Genomic DNA, 16375 nt, shown 5'->3' with positions numbered 1-16375 from the left:
TTTCTGATTGTTACATAAATATTTCATTTAACATTTCATGCAGTGAATGTACTGGATGTATAATTATTCTACGTACTTTGTTACTTAACATTTATACACAAAAGCCTGTTTGTGCAGGCATCGTGTATTCTATTTTATTTACACTATCCTCGGTCACATCGTTATTACGTAGTAGGGAACGGATTTTAAGGTGCAGTGCATTTCCAGAAATAGGCTATAGTAGCTGTTTTCACACCGATCGTTTGAGATATGTATTTTAGGACATATTATCAAGTAAAAGTAACACACTTTGTTGCACCTTTTTGTACCTTTTCATGAGATTAGCACATTTATCCCCTTTTTACCTCCTCTTTGAATCTTCATCACCTTTTTCCCTTCCTTTTCTTTCGTGTTTTATTAAAAAATTGGGCAGAAAAATAAATTATTTTCACCCTTCTTGAGCAGCTACATAAAATCCTATAGTATCATTTTGTAGACCATAACGGGAGCTATAAAATGGTATAATATAATCATTGCAGCCCCAATAGTTCCCAAGATCATGTAGGAAAACCCGCGAGAGAAAACACAAACTTCAACAAAACCTATTCGGCAGAAACACAGTTCTCTCTGCGGTCCGCGCGAATTATATACAGAAGGCGCAGAAGAAGAGAGCATTGAATAAAGGCATTTTTTCAGCATCTTATTTTGTACCTTTTTAAAAACATTTTCAGAACCTTTTTTTTCCCCCTTTCCGGACCAAGATCTTATAACAAGTATAAGGATAGACAGTAGAAACTCTCAAAATAGACAGGCAAGAAAGCACCGAAAAATACAGAATAGGCACATGGATTTTTCGTTACTTTCCAGGATTAGGCACTCAAGAAGCAGTTATCTTCGAAATAGGCACTTGAGTGAAAAGCCTACATTTTCTGGCCAATGAACAAAGAAGGAATTTAGAACAAATTATGAGCCTATTTATGACATATCATTGCATAACATTAAAAAAAACAAATCTCTCGGTTGAGCTCACACAATGTTTTTCAAAGGTTGGCACCACTGCCCATGAGTGAACTTATTTTGATAGCAACTAATTCTTCCTGGACGGATTATTCTCCTACCGCTTGGCTTGTGGTTTGAAGGCGCACGTGAGTTTGCTACCAAACGTGGAATTAAAGTGCCTTGGTTGGTTTTAACTTCCTCGCGTCGTTAGCTGAATGCAGGTCTGGTGAAATTAGTCCGTACACCATGTTTCACTGTCTCCCATGGCGCTACCACATGCAAGTCTGATTGGTTTATAAAACAAGGACGGTTTTTGCTTGTGATCGCCGCTTTTTTATCATACTGGTTTTTCAACGCTTTTTTTTCCCTCTTCTTTGCCTTGCAGTGTTCCTTTTTTTTATGAGTGAGTGAGTGATGAAAAATCGTTGCAATGAGGACCTTGCCCTTCATGTTGCTAGTGCTTCGGACCTTGCGGTTGTGGGAGGAAGGTTTCTGCATTGAGAACAGTTGGGCGTTCAACTGAAGTTCTGTGGATCCCTCCACGCCAGTGACTGTAACTGGAGGGAATAAAGCAATTTCAGTGAAGGGATATAGGGATTTTTTTCTCAATGTAGGTGGCAACAGTGGAGAGCATCACACAAGCACTGATTCTTTCATTTCACCCTTCTTCATGTTTCTTCTAGAAATACAACCAGAAGGGGAGTTTTACCTTATTGATAATTGGTTTCTAGTATCTCCCTTCATTGATACCTTCTAAAAGAAAGCACAGTTGGTATGAAGGATACGGACATAGAATGATACGGATAAGTGTAAATTTACAGACTCAGGAGTTTGGTACTTGAGAGGTTGTTTTTGCCTGTTTGTGAAGGCATCGTGTAAGAGAGCTTTCAGACCGAGGCGACAAGTTGCACGTGTCGCTTTCATGTCGCTCGGGCTGGACTGTCCTCGCCTCCGTCTGTTCGCTCATGCGCAGTGAATGTTTAGCTTTGGACTGAATGGCCTCGTGTCGCTTGCCGTCTCGGTGTAAATTCTCCGTGTCGCTTCGGTCTAAAGCAAAACATTCATCGTGCCGTACATGCACGAACAACAGACCAAGGCGACACGACACACGGTATTGAGAAAACGGCCGAACCCGAGCGACAAGCGTCACGTGCCGTTTAAGTCCGCTTCGTGCACAAATAAACGAATCGGGACTGGACCGACAATTTAAATTGGGATCCGAACCAATATGTGCCTCCACCGAGTATTGTACTCCTTGATTAAAAGACAACGACGTTACCACTACGCCATCAGGAAGGTCGTTATACCGGGTAGCCAGAATTAATGTTACCTAACTCAGAGCCCTGTGTAGCCTGTTTGAGGCATCCACTATGCAGAGCATGGGGAAGAGGATGGCGATAAAAGAAGTTCAATTTTCCGCCACCAGGTTGAAATGTGGCGCTGTACTTCCATGATGGGTTACGTCATTTAGCTGAGTTATTAATTAGAAAGACATTTGTTAGTGGCTGGAAGTGGCGAGAAAATAATCTCTCGTTTATTGCAAGATTCCAAGGTAAAGGCAAATCCACAACCAGTTGGAACAGTTTACAACCCATCATGGAAGTACAGCGCCACATTTCAACCTGGTGGCGGAAAATTGAATTTTTTATCGCCATCCTCTTCCCCATGGTCTGCATAGTGGATTCACCTAATTTCAGAGTTCTACGATGCCTCAAACAGGCTACAGAGGGCTCTGAGTTGGGTACCTTTAATTCTGGCCACCCGGTATATAAACAATCACACACATTCATACCGCATTTCAATATCTGATATTTTACATTTTATGGCCCATTTCAAAGCAGTTTTTATCTCAGTGGAGACAACTTGAAAAATATTGAGGCTGTAGCCTCCCTATTTTAAAGTGTATAACTAAAATTTTCTACTACTATCCAATATTTTAATTATAAATGTATTATAACCTCTTAATTCCTTTTGATACTATATATGTTTTATAAAGATTTTTAATTAATAAATAAACTCAAGTGGATAATATACTGTTAGTAAAGCGAGGGAATTTCTGTAGAGAAAAGGGAAATAATTTTTGCCTTGTAGGAGGGAAATTTAAGAAAAGTGATTACGATCTGTACCACAGACTATATCTGCCTGCGAGTGAAATGGCGGTGGCTGAAGCTGAGCCTGTTATTATGCAATGGTGGAGCCCTCTAGAATAGCATATCGAATCAGTTGCTGCTCTTGAATATACCCCCCCCCCCCATTGTTTTTTCGTGCACTTCAAAATGGCAAAAAGATACACGGTTGTGATGCCGATATAGATAAGAGAAATATAGGTGCGCTATGAGTAAGATCACTGATATACGCCCCCCCTTCCCCCAAGCAAGAATGAAACTTTAGTTTACCAACAATTACTCCCACATGTTTCCCGAGGTGTTAAGGTAGGCCCGGATTCAGGGAGGGGTTCAGGGGACTTAAGCCCCAACCTCCATTTACGATAGGGCACTGGAAAGGTGAAATTGCAGTAAAATAGGGGAGTGAGGAGAAATGAGATTCCGTAACTATTTGTTACATTCCAGTACAGTCACTAGCGTGGCCAGGCAAGGTCTTACCGGGTCCCTCCCTAAATTTTGCCAAATGCAAGGTTACCATATTATGTACAGTGGAGAGCAGGGCTTTGTTTTGTTTTTTAATCATCAAAACCTACATGAATTAGCATAAATATTCTTTCCTGCATCAACATGTTTGTTTATGCTTTATCATAACTTTTGAAAAGGTAATCTTTACAGTATCTTCTGGCAGTTTAAAAAAACTTCTCGATTTTACTGGTGATCATATTCGCATTCGAGCTAGTGTGACATGACATTTAGCTAGCATGTTGTAATTTGCTAATAACAATTGATACACAAAATTACAGATACATTGTAAGTTACTTCAGTGCTATTTTTCGCTTACAATTTTCCAAGACGCAGGGGCATAAATATCATATTCGTGGGCGATGTCAAAAGAATGTACTATTCTGGTTGTCTATAGAGAAACGTACAGTGAAGTGTATAAATACGTATTACCAGGACAGTTGTCAGTTGTTGTTTCCATATACTTTGGTTTACTCAATGCCAGACTTACTTTAAAGAATTCACCAAGAAACAATTGACAATTTACAATTTCATTCCTTGAAAGCATAAAGGATGTAAGACAAATATTAATGCAAATAATGGTGGCTAATTTGCCTGGTAATATATATGTATTGGCCCGTGCAAATCAACCATTCGTTATTTCCCTTGAGGCTATCTGACTCCAACATATTTTTTTTTTACCTGAAGAAATTTGAAGTTTTTTCTTACTAGTTCGTGCGAAATCACAGCAGGTTGGTGGGGGGGAAGGAGCAGAGAGACAGACAGACATATACACACACTCACACACATTATATATGTGTGTGTGTGTATCATAGGGTCTTGAAATATTTATGTATCAATTATTAAAAAAAGGTAAAGTGTTCCCCTGTGCATAGCACCATGCCATGAAGGCATATAGGGGGTGTGGGGGTAACGCCCCACACTTTATTATTAAATAATCAAATTATATTATAAAATATACAATATATCAACTGTCCTTCATTCAAAATTTGATTGCAAATTGAAGATTTTAATATGCTATGATGATTTGACTAACGGAAGGAGGGGCAAAAATTAAGAGATATTAAAAAAATAAGAGAATCCTAAATAAAATTCACATCTAAATGCTATTACATGTTTTATTAATATATTTATATATTTTGCGGTAGCTGACGAAAGGCGAGGAGAAATCGAGAAGAAATAACAAGTCCAGCTAATTTCTGTGTTTGGTGTTTGCTGGGTTCAGTGTCTTTAGAGATGATGCTTTTTGTAGTCCGTTCTTTGCGTATGTCTTCGATATTATTCCAATAAAGTATATTCGACTCCTAAACTAATTGTTTATGTTTGTTGTGAGAATAAAAACTCTTCCCCCTACCGGAAATGTGGTGGGGAAATTTCATGACAAAATCTTGGTGGGGAAATTCCTCCCTGTCCTCCCCCCCCCCGGGATTTCGCACCCTGTTTTTACCTGTATTCCTCAAAAGTAGGTTTTTTGAATGAACTTGTTCTATGGAAATCTTGCGAAGTTATTAGAGTTACTCTGCTTTGTTATCATCAACTGGGGGGGGGGGGGGCGGGTGGAGTACCGCTGTAAACCGCCATGAAAAGATAACCTGCACCGTGGATTATGTTAGTACAGCGGGATTCATAATTACTACTAAGCATATTGTCCATCACCATTCCTTAAAGACATGTAGGATGTAAGAGAAAGATTAATGAAAATAGCCATGGACAATTTGCCGAGCAATACTTGTGCATCTCACTGTACTTAAATAACTTTTAGTTGAATTATGTTCTGGGATTAATTTCATTTTTTGTCACCAGGTGGAGGATGAGTGCGGAGAAATACCGACTGTTCTTGTGCAGAACAAGATAGATCTCCTGGACCAGAGTGTTGTGGATCCGTAAGTTTTTCTTACATTGTAAATTATTAGTTAGCTATTTATATGTGCACCAGAATAGCCTTCCTAACATTTCATCTCTAAATACTAATACGTTCCACACAGGGAAAGAAAACTTTAGCAAAATTACTTTATATTATTCAAAAATACATTTTCGTTATTAGAACTCAATTTTAAGTTGCGAAGGTGATAATTATACTATTGGTATGACAAATCTTGAAAATGGAAGATTTGAAACTGTAAATTAAGCTCACACAAAATTGCTCAGTGGGTGTTATTGAATATGTCTTAATTAATAGTCTTTCTTCCAATTGCGATTGAAGTGTCCATATTTCATTTGATTTTTTTTAGATAGATCATATTAAAATATCTAAGTAAAAATAAATACTTACAGTGTATGTCAAAAGAATAATAATTTTATTAAGTCTGTTCTAGCACTGCTGAGCATAGGCGCACCGAATAAGTTTTTAGTGAGAAGTTCAAGCTCTTAAAAAGCATTTTGAATGCCATAACGGTACAGAAAAATAGAGTTAAAAACTATATTAAGCTATATTTTAAACAGAACTTTGTTCAGACGGGGAATCTCGCCCTCATAACCCCCCTTCGGTGCGCCTATGCTGCTGAGTTCAATTCTCATTGTTGCAATCGTGACATTGGAAGAGTATCAATATGTGGCATGTAAATATATAGCCTTCCTTAGTATAGTGGGTCTCTAGAACATGCGATATGCACAAGTATGATAAATAAAATAAAATTTGTCGACGTTTATTTTAAGTTCAGAAAAGCTATAGATCGACCACAAGGGAAAAAAACCTTGGGACGAGAAGTCCCCGCGCAGCTTTCCCTTCTTCCCTCCACCTCGGGCCATAAGGAAGCATGGTCCACTTTCCCCCTCCCCTACTCGCGGGAGTACCGTGCACAGGAGTCGCGGGTCTGCGCAAGTTCTTTTGCTCGTGGTTCCACTATAATCGGAATAGAACCTAGTGAGATCCGAACCACCGTGCGATGTGCCTCCAACCCGAGGGCCGGGACCCCTTGTTTACAGAGCAATATAATTTACACTCTGCCTCCAGGGAATTCCAATAAAATAATAAAATATATGGCTTGGTCCTAAAAAGGCTAATGTGACATTTTAGACGAAAATAAGATTTCAATGGAACCCAAACCCCTAGGTACGAAATCCTTTATCGAAAATTATGAGATTATATATAACTAGAAAGTAATCATTTTGTCGAAACAGGCTGTTGGGTGATACTTCTTTGCACATTCGTAATTTTAATGTATATGAGTTCAGTCTCCGGGAATTTTCGGCCTGTGTATAGGGCCGGTGGCAACCCAGCATCCTGAGGGAATTGGGGAGCTACGAGTGAGTAGCGTAACCCGGTCTCGGAAATCTCCTACAACGACTGGGGGTTCGACGTGCTAACCACACGTCACCCCATTACCGGTTGAAGAACTCCACACCTCTAGGTAGGATTGTGGGAAGGAGAGTGGCAGTCGGGAGATAGGCCTACGCCTTTTCAAGGGCTGTCGAGCCTTGGCTTATTAGAAGGTAATCATTTTGACGATACAGGCTGTAGGGTGATAGTTCTTTGCACATTTTTTTAACGTAAATTTAATGTATATTATATGCTGTGTGCCCAGAAATTTGGGGAGGCCAGAAAACAGGATTTTTCTGTTTTCATGTATGCATGTTTTGGGCGTTCTAGTTGACCATATTGTATATTATACGTAGGCTGCCTATTGTGTTTTATTTTTCTCATTGAATACTGGAATATTTATGTTCAATAAATTCTACGAAAGTAGGATAATTTCTTCATCTTCCCTTAGCTAGTGATATACGTATTTTATAATATATTCATGTATCTGACGTGCTGTAACTATATATAAACCGGCTGTAACTGACTCTTCGAAATGTGAAAAAAAAAACTGACTGCTTCATCTATAATAATAATAATAACCCGTGGTTCAACAGTCCTAGAAACTGCAGTTTTATATTATTAATTTGCACAGGGGTTAAGATGGTAATAAAACTTAGAAAATATAACAATATTGCTTTGTTGTACGCTAATTGAACTTTACATTGCATTCAGGGTGTGCCAACACACTTGCTGTTAACTTCAGATCAACCAGCAAGTTATAGTTATAGATTCCGAAGCGAGATGGCAGCAGCTAAAAATCGGTTCTTGGTAGCTTGAGTTGAATGCAGGTAGATGGCAGCATGTGCATCCCACTCCATCGCAACATTAAACAGACCCCCCACACACTATTCTTGCATCCCACTCACACATATCGCTGATTATTAGTGTGGATTATTTATTATCATTATGATTGGAATTCTAATTTCAGTGCAGGTATTACGTTTTCATCCATAATGTTCTCGTATTCGTAATAGTGGAAATGTTAGTCGTACATCGCAGCGTAGAAACATCTGTTCTGGCAACATTGCTTGGCAGTAGTCTGTGTGGAAGCTAGACGATTCTTCTGGAAACTTCGATGCAACCGGTCTGCACACGTGAGAATCGATAGGAAGGAATATTCTTGCTTATCTCCCCTGTGCTCTACATTACGCTTCGTCATTGTGCTACAGTTCCATTTGTCCTTCGAAAGGTCTAATTACATATCTTCAGGTAAAACATGGCCAGAGCTGCATTGAAGAATTTGCAGCCACTTTTCGACCGGGTGTTGGTTCGGCGAGCTATTGCAATCGAGAAAACGAAAGGTGGAATTGTTCTTCCAGAAAAAGCTCAGGCAAAAGTTTTGCATGGGACTGTTGTTGCAGTTGGACCAGGAGCTCGAAATGATAAAGGAGATCACGTTCCACTGGCGGTGAAAGTAGGAGATACTGTGCTATTACCAGAATTCGGCGGTACGAAGATCGAGCTGGAAGATGAAAATGCGTACACGCTTTTTAGAGAATCTGACATCCTAGCGAAGGTAGATGCTGCTGCCCAGTGAACTCCCGTAGACTGCAGTGGTGACTTTTCAATGATTAGCCAAACGTAGCAGTGTCCGTTTAAGTTGTGCTTGTCTTGTGGGGAAAAATGAATAAACTCGTACCAAGTGAAGACAATTGAACGAATGTAAAGTTGTAAGCATCATTAAACATTTTGCGGCGTTCATTTGTGTTAATGAGTTGGAAATATATAAAATATGTTTAATGCCAGAATATATGCTATTACTTGAATAGTGACATTGAATTGGTTTGTGGTGCAATCCTATTTCGCAGTAAGAAAGCGTCGTCTTGTTATTTACAACGAGCAAAATTCAACTTTTTCAACACAAATACAGGGTATCCAATTATGGTATACCCCAATTATCCCTTCTGCTCGATAAGCCTAATTTTGATGTCCATTCCATTTTTTTTAGTATGAGAAATTCCATGCATTATATATATATGTTCTAAGTTGCCAAGGTCAGAAGTTGAACATAATGTTATTGCTATGTTAATGCTAATTGCCTGTTCTTATGAACACCGCAAGTGAACCCAGCTGCAAAATGTAATGTGCTTAGATTTTAGGTGGGAATTATACAATTGTCTGGTCAATTTTTGTAACTGGCTTGTGACAAGCATCATCAAAATATCCAGATACTTTTTTTTCTTAATTCAGCAAGCATTTGCCATGTTTTATTGCTTGGGAATATTTAGATGGAAGTTTATTCTGAAATCTATTTAGTTGAAAAGTTTTTCCTAGTTGACTTCTTTTGTACATTAATATAGTTACAGATTGAAAGTTCAATTTCTTTTGTTTCATTTGTACTAATAGGTTACAATAATTTAGTATTTTGTGGTTATAGGCTATGCTAGATGTAATTCCTTCATCTTTCATGGTCTCGTATCAATATGGTGGTACAAGGTTTTAATATTATTACATTTTTGAACATCTTATAAAATTACCATCCTAAAGAACAACTGATACTGACCGTATGTATGCTATGAAAGAAAACAAAAAACTTGATTTAAAATGCTCTTGCTGCTGTTCCATTCAGCATCTACTTTTATTGGGTTCTTGAGTAACTATGTGGAAGTGTTAAACAAGAATATTCTTAGATGAACAAGTATGCCAGGTTAATTCGATGTTTGCATCCAATGTTTTGAGCACATTTCAGTGCTGTCATCGGGGAATTTAATTTAATTTAATTATTACACACGCAGAAGGATGATGAGAGTAATGGATGCACTCAAAACGTTGGATGAAGACGTCGAATTAACCTGAACACTTGTTTATTACTCACGCCACCAGGAAAGCTACAATTTGAATTTTCTTATAATAATGTTGTCTTGGCATGTAAATGTGAACCATCCAGAACTATTAGTAAACAGATGGCAGCAGTATTTGTAGTTGTCTGTTACCACATACTCCAGTGTCCTAGAAATTGCTTGCTGGAGAATGGGTACTATTATCGTATGAGGGAAACACCTACGAATCATATATTTCAGACTACTTTACATTGCTAACGTGTTATTTTCGAATGCGGAACATTTCTTAAGGTGAAATAATGCATTTCTAACTAAGATAATGTCTATTTCTTCTATTTACGAGTACTTACTGTTACTTGCTGTTTCGATTCTGTAACACATTATGGCTGTAATAACGTACTGGTTTAGGAGGCGTTCTGAGAGAGTTTTTTCGATTTATGCAGTGTTGCAACCTCGTTCACTGGAAAATATCTACTTTCGTGCCCAGATTTGAAATTATGCTAATACGTCGCAAACCATTGACGTTAGCCTCACAAACCATTGACGATAGCCTCACAAACCATTGACGTTAGCCCCAAAAACCATTCACTTTAATCCCAAAAACCATTTTCCGTAAGGTTAGGTTAGGCAAGCATAGTTAAAAAAAAATTAAAACTCGACACGTCATTCTAGTGAAAACACGGCGAGGCTGAAACACTGGCTACGGGGTTGCATCATCTTAACACATGGAACATTACACTCTCGTGCAGAAAGCGAATGGCGGGAGCAGAAACAGCATGTCGGACAGAGATTTTCGCAGAAAACAACACTCATTCACATTAAAATGGATCAAATCTACATTCAGGAACTTCCACTACACTATAGAAAATGATTTCTGTAAGTACTTTCTCCTGTAAATTTGAAGGAATCAGTTTCCCTCATACGATAATGTTACCGGAGAATGATTGGTAACTGTTCCAAATGTTTTATGATTTTTTTAAAAAATCTAATAGAAAGACTTAATTATAGAATTTTAGCAATCATTGTCTCACGAAATTTGAACCTTCTTAGAGTAATGAGCACTGTTTGGATTTTGAAATAAGTTTTTTAGGTTGAAAAAAAACAAACTTAAAAATTACCTTACACAAGCATGCCTGCTTCCCATGGACAACAGATTTTCCATTGACAAGTGAGTAAGTATCGTAGACTAGTGGGAATTAATGTAGAAGTAAATCGGAACCTTAGTAGAATGCATTTAGGGACTTTATTTTAATGCTAAGAGAACCTGGCCTGCCTAACCTAATTACTAAAGCATATATTGAACAAAATTTTAAGTAATTGCTGAAACTCCACGGTATGTGTTAACCCTCGGATGCATGTCACTTTTTTTTTTACAACTTTACATATGTGGGGTCAATTTGACCCCAATGCAATTATGCATTGAAATAAGTACGACAGAGTAAATAGTTCAGCTAATATGGTTTATTGATCAATTATTTATCTGAATATAACATAGGAAACACTTACCCTTTTATTATTATTATTATTATTATTATTATTATTATTTAAGCCCCCCAAAAAATAACAATGTATTGACAATTCACTGTTCTACATATTAATGGTAGTTACATTTCGCTCACAATTATCAGAACTTCAGTTGACCTGAGAAACAGTATTTTAGAGATAACACAATACAGTACTAAATATTATTTTATCTAGAACAAATAAATTTAAAGAAATAATAAAAAAGAAATAAGAAAGAATGCGCCGGCCTCTCATGGCAATTAAATACACCTCACTCGCATTCTGAGCACACCACAGTCACACTGCTGTGGACCTGCACACAGGTTTTCTACATCTTCGGCAACGTTCCGTGGTCTTCCTGTCCTCTTTTCTTGTGCAGACCTGGCATCTTACTCTTATCTTTGAAGATCTATCCTCCAGTCTCTGTGCCTGCCTTACTACGCCGCAAAGTTTCATTGCCTCGGTTACTGGTTTCTTCAGGTACAAGCTTTGGCACCTCACCCGCATGTGAGGAAAAATCAACTCATTCGCAAACTCGATAAGGAACATACGGCGTCTGTGACTGACGCCTGATTGGTAATCAGAATGCTGTGACAAGTAGCATGTGTATGCATTGAGAACGCCTACATTGATTACATTATAGAACCGGGCCATTGGCCATCGAAGAGTCTTGTGTTCTGCAGGTGTACGTTTCAACCAGTTTGTCCATGGCGCACACTCCACTCTTTGTTTGGTTGTACAACTTTATGATTTCTGGCTTCTTCTTAGAATCATCATCATCAATGTGTATGCCATGATGCATGGTGCTGAGTAGAATGACATTCTTGTTTTTCTTCGGCACGTAGCTTACCAGGATCTCATTTTCATGGAAGCCGAATTGTGATGTGCAAGGCTGTCTTGTCTTGATATTGGATAGTGCAGGTGGGATTTCACGCTTGTTTTTCATTACTGTTCCGACAATGGTTACATTTTGTAACAGGAGATCGTTAGCCAAGTCATGACATGTGAAGAATTGGTTAGTTGTGATATTTCTTCCAGAGTTCCGCAGTGTGTAGCACAGTTTCTTCACGACGTTGCTGACGAGGTTCTTTGAACTGGCTCTCCTGGCTGTCGTCCCAAGTAGATTAGACCGTCTTTGGCGTAAAAGTTATGAGCATCGCACAACCAGAAGATCTTGCTGCCGTATTTGGCCGGTTTACTTGGTATGTATTGCACGAACTTGCATCTCCCACGGAAAGGCACTAACTGTTCATCAATCGTAAGAGAGGCTCCGCGTACCATGATTCTGCGACAGTTTTTGATAAAAAGTGTCCAGATATATCGAAATGCAGCCATGTGATCAGTCTCCAGATGTGCAGCGCCAGTATGTGTCATCAGATCAGAGCAGTCTTCTGATGTCATCGAAACGATTTACTCAAAAGGTTGCTTTGTACTTCGGGTTGGAGAATTTGTTGAGAAAAAGCTCACGAACAGGAACATCCCATCCCAACTTCTCACAGTTGGCCTCGATCCGTGCCAAATACATCTGCGCATGCGCACTTTGCAGTGAGTCATGGCAGGGTGGGTGGTTAACCTTGAGATGATTTAGTTAGTTTTGGCCATAATTGATCATAATATGCAGGATCAATTACCCTTTATGAATGTTTTCCTGCTGTTTTCAGGCTGGGGTCAAAATGACCCCACACATGGAAAGGAGGGGTATTGTTAAAAAAACGTTAAAAATATAATTTAAAATAAATTGTAAGAAATGTATTTATACATGTTCCTATTGCTGAAGTAGCATGGTAAGATGTCACAGAAAATCAGAATTATTTATTTAGATTTTATTATAATACCAGGAAATAAACAGACAGTGGGGTCAAAATGACCCCACACATGCATCCGAGGGTTAACAGAAATAAATTGAAATCTAACCATGCTAAAATTGCATTCATAACATGATGAAATCCCAAATAAAACAAAAGGAACTTCAGCCGAATGATTTTTTCCTTTCCATATACCTTTATAAAATTCTTTGCGAGAAGCCATTTGTTTACTGCTCCCACCAACAACTTCATGTGCATGAACTGCAAAGGTGTGTTACGTCTGTAAATGCTTCCTAACACCTGATCATGTAATATCGGGGTGCAACCATCAAATTCCCTTTCAGCCTTCCAAGAAAATCTGCCGGGAGTTGCATGTCTGATATGACCATAAACTAAGAGCGCTTGCTCCCCTCCAAGTGCGGATAATCACGTAAACTACTTTTCAAATCATAATTTCTTGGTTTGGTTTGGTTTGAGTTGCTGTTTTAAGTCCACTTTATGCACAGTAAGGCTAATCGGGACTGGACCTGCAGTTTAAAGTGGGATCCGAACCACTTGTGCCTCCACCGGGTATCAAACCTGGGACCCCTTGATTACAAGGCAATGACGCTACCACTGCGCCACATAATTTCTTAGTGAAGGTTTTAACTATGCTAATTATTTTCTCCAAGCTTCAGACTTCTTTGATATTTATTCTCTGTATCCTTAATAACTTCCGGAACGACTGAAGATGACCGGACCCCTCTCCGATTTTCTTCATATTTGGCATACTCACTAATTGAGGCCTCCTAATCACGAATCTGAAGTTAAAAGTTTTCGGAAACTTCTAGAAATTGCAAAATAAGCGAAAATAAGTCATTAGTTTTCGGAATGGAGACAGTCTATTTTCGCGAATTTTTTTGTTTCACAAGCAAATATATATTCCTGATACTACCACGACACCAAATTTTAACTGTGTTTGCCTAACCACACGTCGATAGTTCGTGGGGCTAGGGTCAATGGATCACAATTATTTTGCAATTTCTAGATCCTGATACTACCACGACACGAAATTTTAACTTTGTTTGCCTAACCGAAACTAACCTAACCACATGTCAATGATTCACAATTATTTTGCTATTTTTCTAGAAGTTTCAGACAAATTTTAACTTAAGATTCGTCATTAGCAGGCCTCAGTAAGTATGCCAAATATGAAGAAAATCTGAGAGGGGTCCGGTCATCTTCAGTCATACCTAACTTCCAAATACTCTTAATAAATCTTGTGAAAAATCATGAGACATTTGTAATCATTGCTCAATAGACACAGTGAATGTGGTGCGAGGTGTAGCTTACGTCACCTTAATTTTGTTGGTAGTTGTACTTATTCTCACTCTTCACTGATTGACCATTATACGGCATACGCTTTCAGAAGGAACGGACCAAGTTCCTTTTGTTTCATTGCGATTTCATCATGCTACGAATGCAATTTTTACATGGTTGGATTTCGGTGTATGTCTGTTAACACATACAGCGGAGTTTTAGCGATTACTTAAGATTTTGTTCAATATATGATTTCGTGGTTAGGTTTGGTTCCCTTAGCATTAAAGTAAAGTCCCTAAATGCTTTATACTAAGGTTCCGATTTACTTCTACATTCATTCCCACGCTTATACGATATTTACTGTTTCTTGTCGACTGAGAATATCTTGTCCATGAGAAGTGCGTAAGGTAATTTTGAAGTTGTTTCTTTCAACATAAATAACTTTTTTCCCCGAGTCCAAACAGTGCTCATTACTTTAAGGAAGGTTCAAATTTTGTGACACAATGATTTCCAAATTCTACAATAATTAGTCTTTGTGCTAGGAGAAATCATAAAACAATCGGAACCGTTGCCAAAAGAACACAAGTTCAGCCAATATGCAGCCAGTGCTATTGCCAAACTAACTGCCAGCAGAAGGGAAGGATCGCAGAATGGCGGAGTACATATTTTTCAAAGTCATCTAAGCTACTAACCCTTTTCTGATTTCTAGTATGTTTCCCAGCAGATTTGTATGGGGGTTCATAGATTTATGAGGTAGATGTTTTGGTAACAGTGTCGTATGGGCACAATGTTTTTTTTTTTTCATTTTTACAGAAGAAACTACTTACGGAAATGACTTTCTGTAGCATGTTGAAAGTTCCTGGAGGTGTTTTCTTTCGTTGGGGAATCTATGTGACTGGGAATTCATGTGTTTTTCAAGAAATATATCTCTCAAGACGTTTCTTTATTTGCTTCCTTTACATGTACCGGATGTTACATAAGTTTCATGATGTAACTTCCTGTCAGTGTTTCCAACCACACCGTTGTTTTCGAACAAGATTTTTAAACTATGCTAACTTAACCTTACCAAAAATTGTTCTTGGGGCTACCATTAATGGTTTGTGGGGTAGCAATCAAGAACAATAATTACTGTTAATGTGAAAAATTCAAATTATTTTTGTGGAAAAGGCAACCTTCAAGAATCTTTTGCAATGCAGAATACATAAGTACGAATGTTAAAAATGCCGAAATAAACGAGTGCAAGGTGTTGTGCCCATGTGACACTGTTAGCAATGTTTTAAATACACGACACACCTACACCACACGCTTTAGCCGTAAGTTGTAGACTCCAAGAAAACAGTTTTAGCATGCACATCTTCCAACGCCAATTCCTTGAAGTAAGAATATGCTTTAATATTGATATTTCTGCCTTGTGAATGCTTTATTTTACCCTTGGTTCCTGTACTTCTGGTGCTAGGTGTTGAGAATGACATTACTGAATAACACTCACGGAACACACACTGTTGCACAAGGGACTGTATGGAATCCTCTCACAATTGTTCTTTGTGGAACATTATACGACGTACGGTTTTAGAATCGATATAGGACAGGGTCATACAGAGCATGTCCGTGACCACCAGCCAATGGCAGGAGTGCATCGTTCTACAGTAGAAAACTGCGGCACGTAAGTTAAACACTGTGTTCTGTATATTTCTTGCGCTCAAGAAGTTTTCATAAAACTTGCTATTTTAAGGTTCATCATAAGATGGGGCAAGACATTTCGAACCTGACTGTCCAAATCCCATAAATATCCGTCCCCAACAGCCGGAGTTATCGTTTCTGGAAGAAACACTGGTAACAGCACGTCTCAACACACACACACACAATAACCTTTAATTTTACTTCAGTCTGTTTTTTTGTTAACACAGCTGAGTTGTTTTGTCTTGGGAAAGCAATGGGTGTTAAATTAGTCTCAATACACACAATGACCCTTTATTGTCATGGGTGTTCTCCAACATTGTGAGTAGGTGAGTCAGTGTGAGTTCTCATATGCTGCAGTGATGTGATATTATAATCCTGTGTATTCACTAAATTATTTCACTG

The 16375-nt window shown here is 38.4% G+C and overlaps 2 protein-coding genes across 5 annotated transcripts in view; both read left to right on the top strand.

The window, feature by feature from the left end:
• The window catches only part of Rab23 (RAS oncogene family member Rab23), a 353877-nt gene that overhangs the window by 322696 nt on the left and 14806 nt on the right, over nt 1-16375 (top strand). For all 4 annotated transcript variants that reach the window (XM_083139370.1, XM_083139367.1, XM_083139368.1 and 1 more), the window contains one exon: nt 5409-5488. In XM_083139370.1, coding sequence (XP_082995496.1) covers nt 5409-5488 — 80 coding nt within the window. The remainder of the gene's footprint in view (nt 1-5408; nt 5489-16375) is intronic.
• On the top strand, nt 7931-9225 carry LOC146001706 (10 kDa heat shock protein, mitochondrial-like). Its single transcript, XM_083139371.1, has one exon. The coding sequence runs from the start codon at nt 8123-8125 to the stop codon at nt 8441-8443; it is 321 nt and encodes a 106-aa protein (XP_082995497.1). The 5' UTR covers nt 7931-8122; the 3' UTR covers nt 8444-9225.

This window comes from Lepisma saccharinum, chromosome 17 (assembly GCF_977018435.1).
Source record: "Lepisma saccharinum chromosome 17, izLepSacc3.1, whole genome shotgun sequence".
NCBI lineage: Eukaryota > Metazoa > Arthropoda > Insecta > Zygentoma > Lepismatidae > Lepisma > Lepisma saccharinum.
This window is presented reverse-complemented; position numbering and strand designations above follow the sequence as displayed.

Coding starts and splice junctions, on each gene's coding strand:
- LOC146001706 (XM_083139371.1), top strand. CDS start 8,123: ATGGCCAGAGCTGCATTGAAGAATTTGCAGCCACTTTTCGACCGGGTG.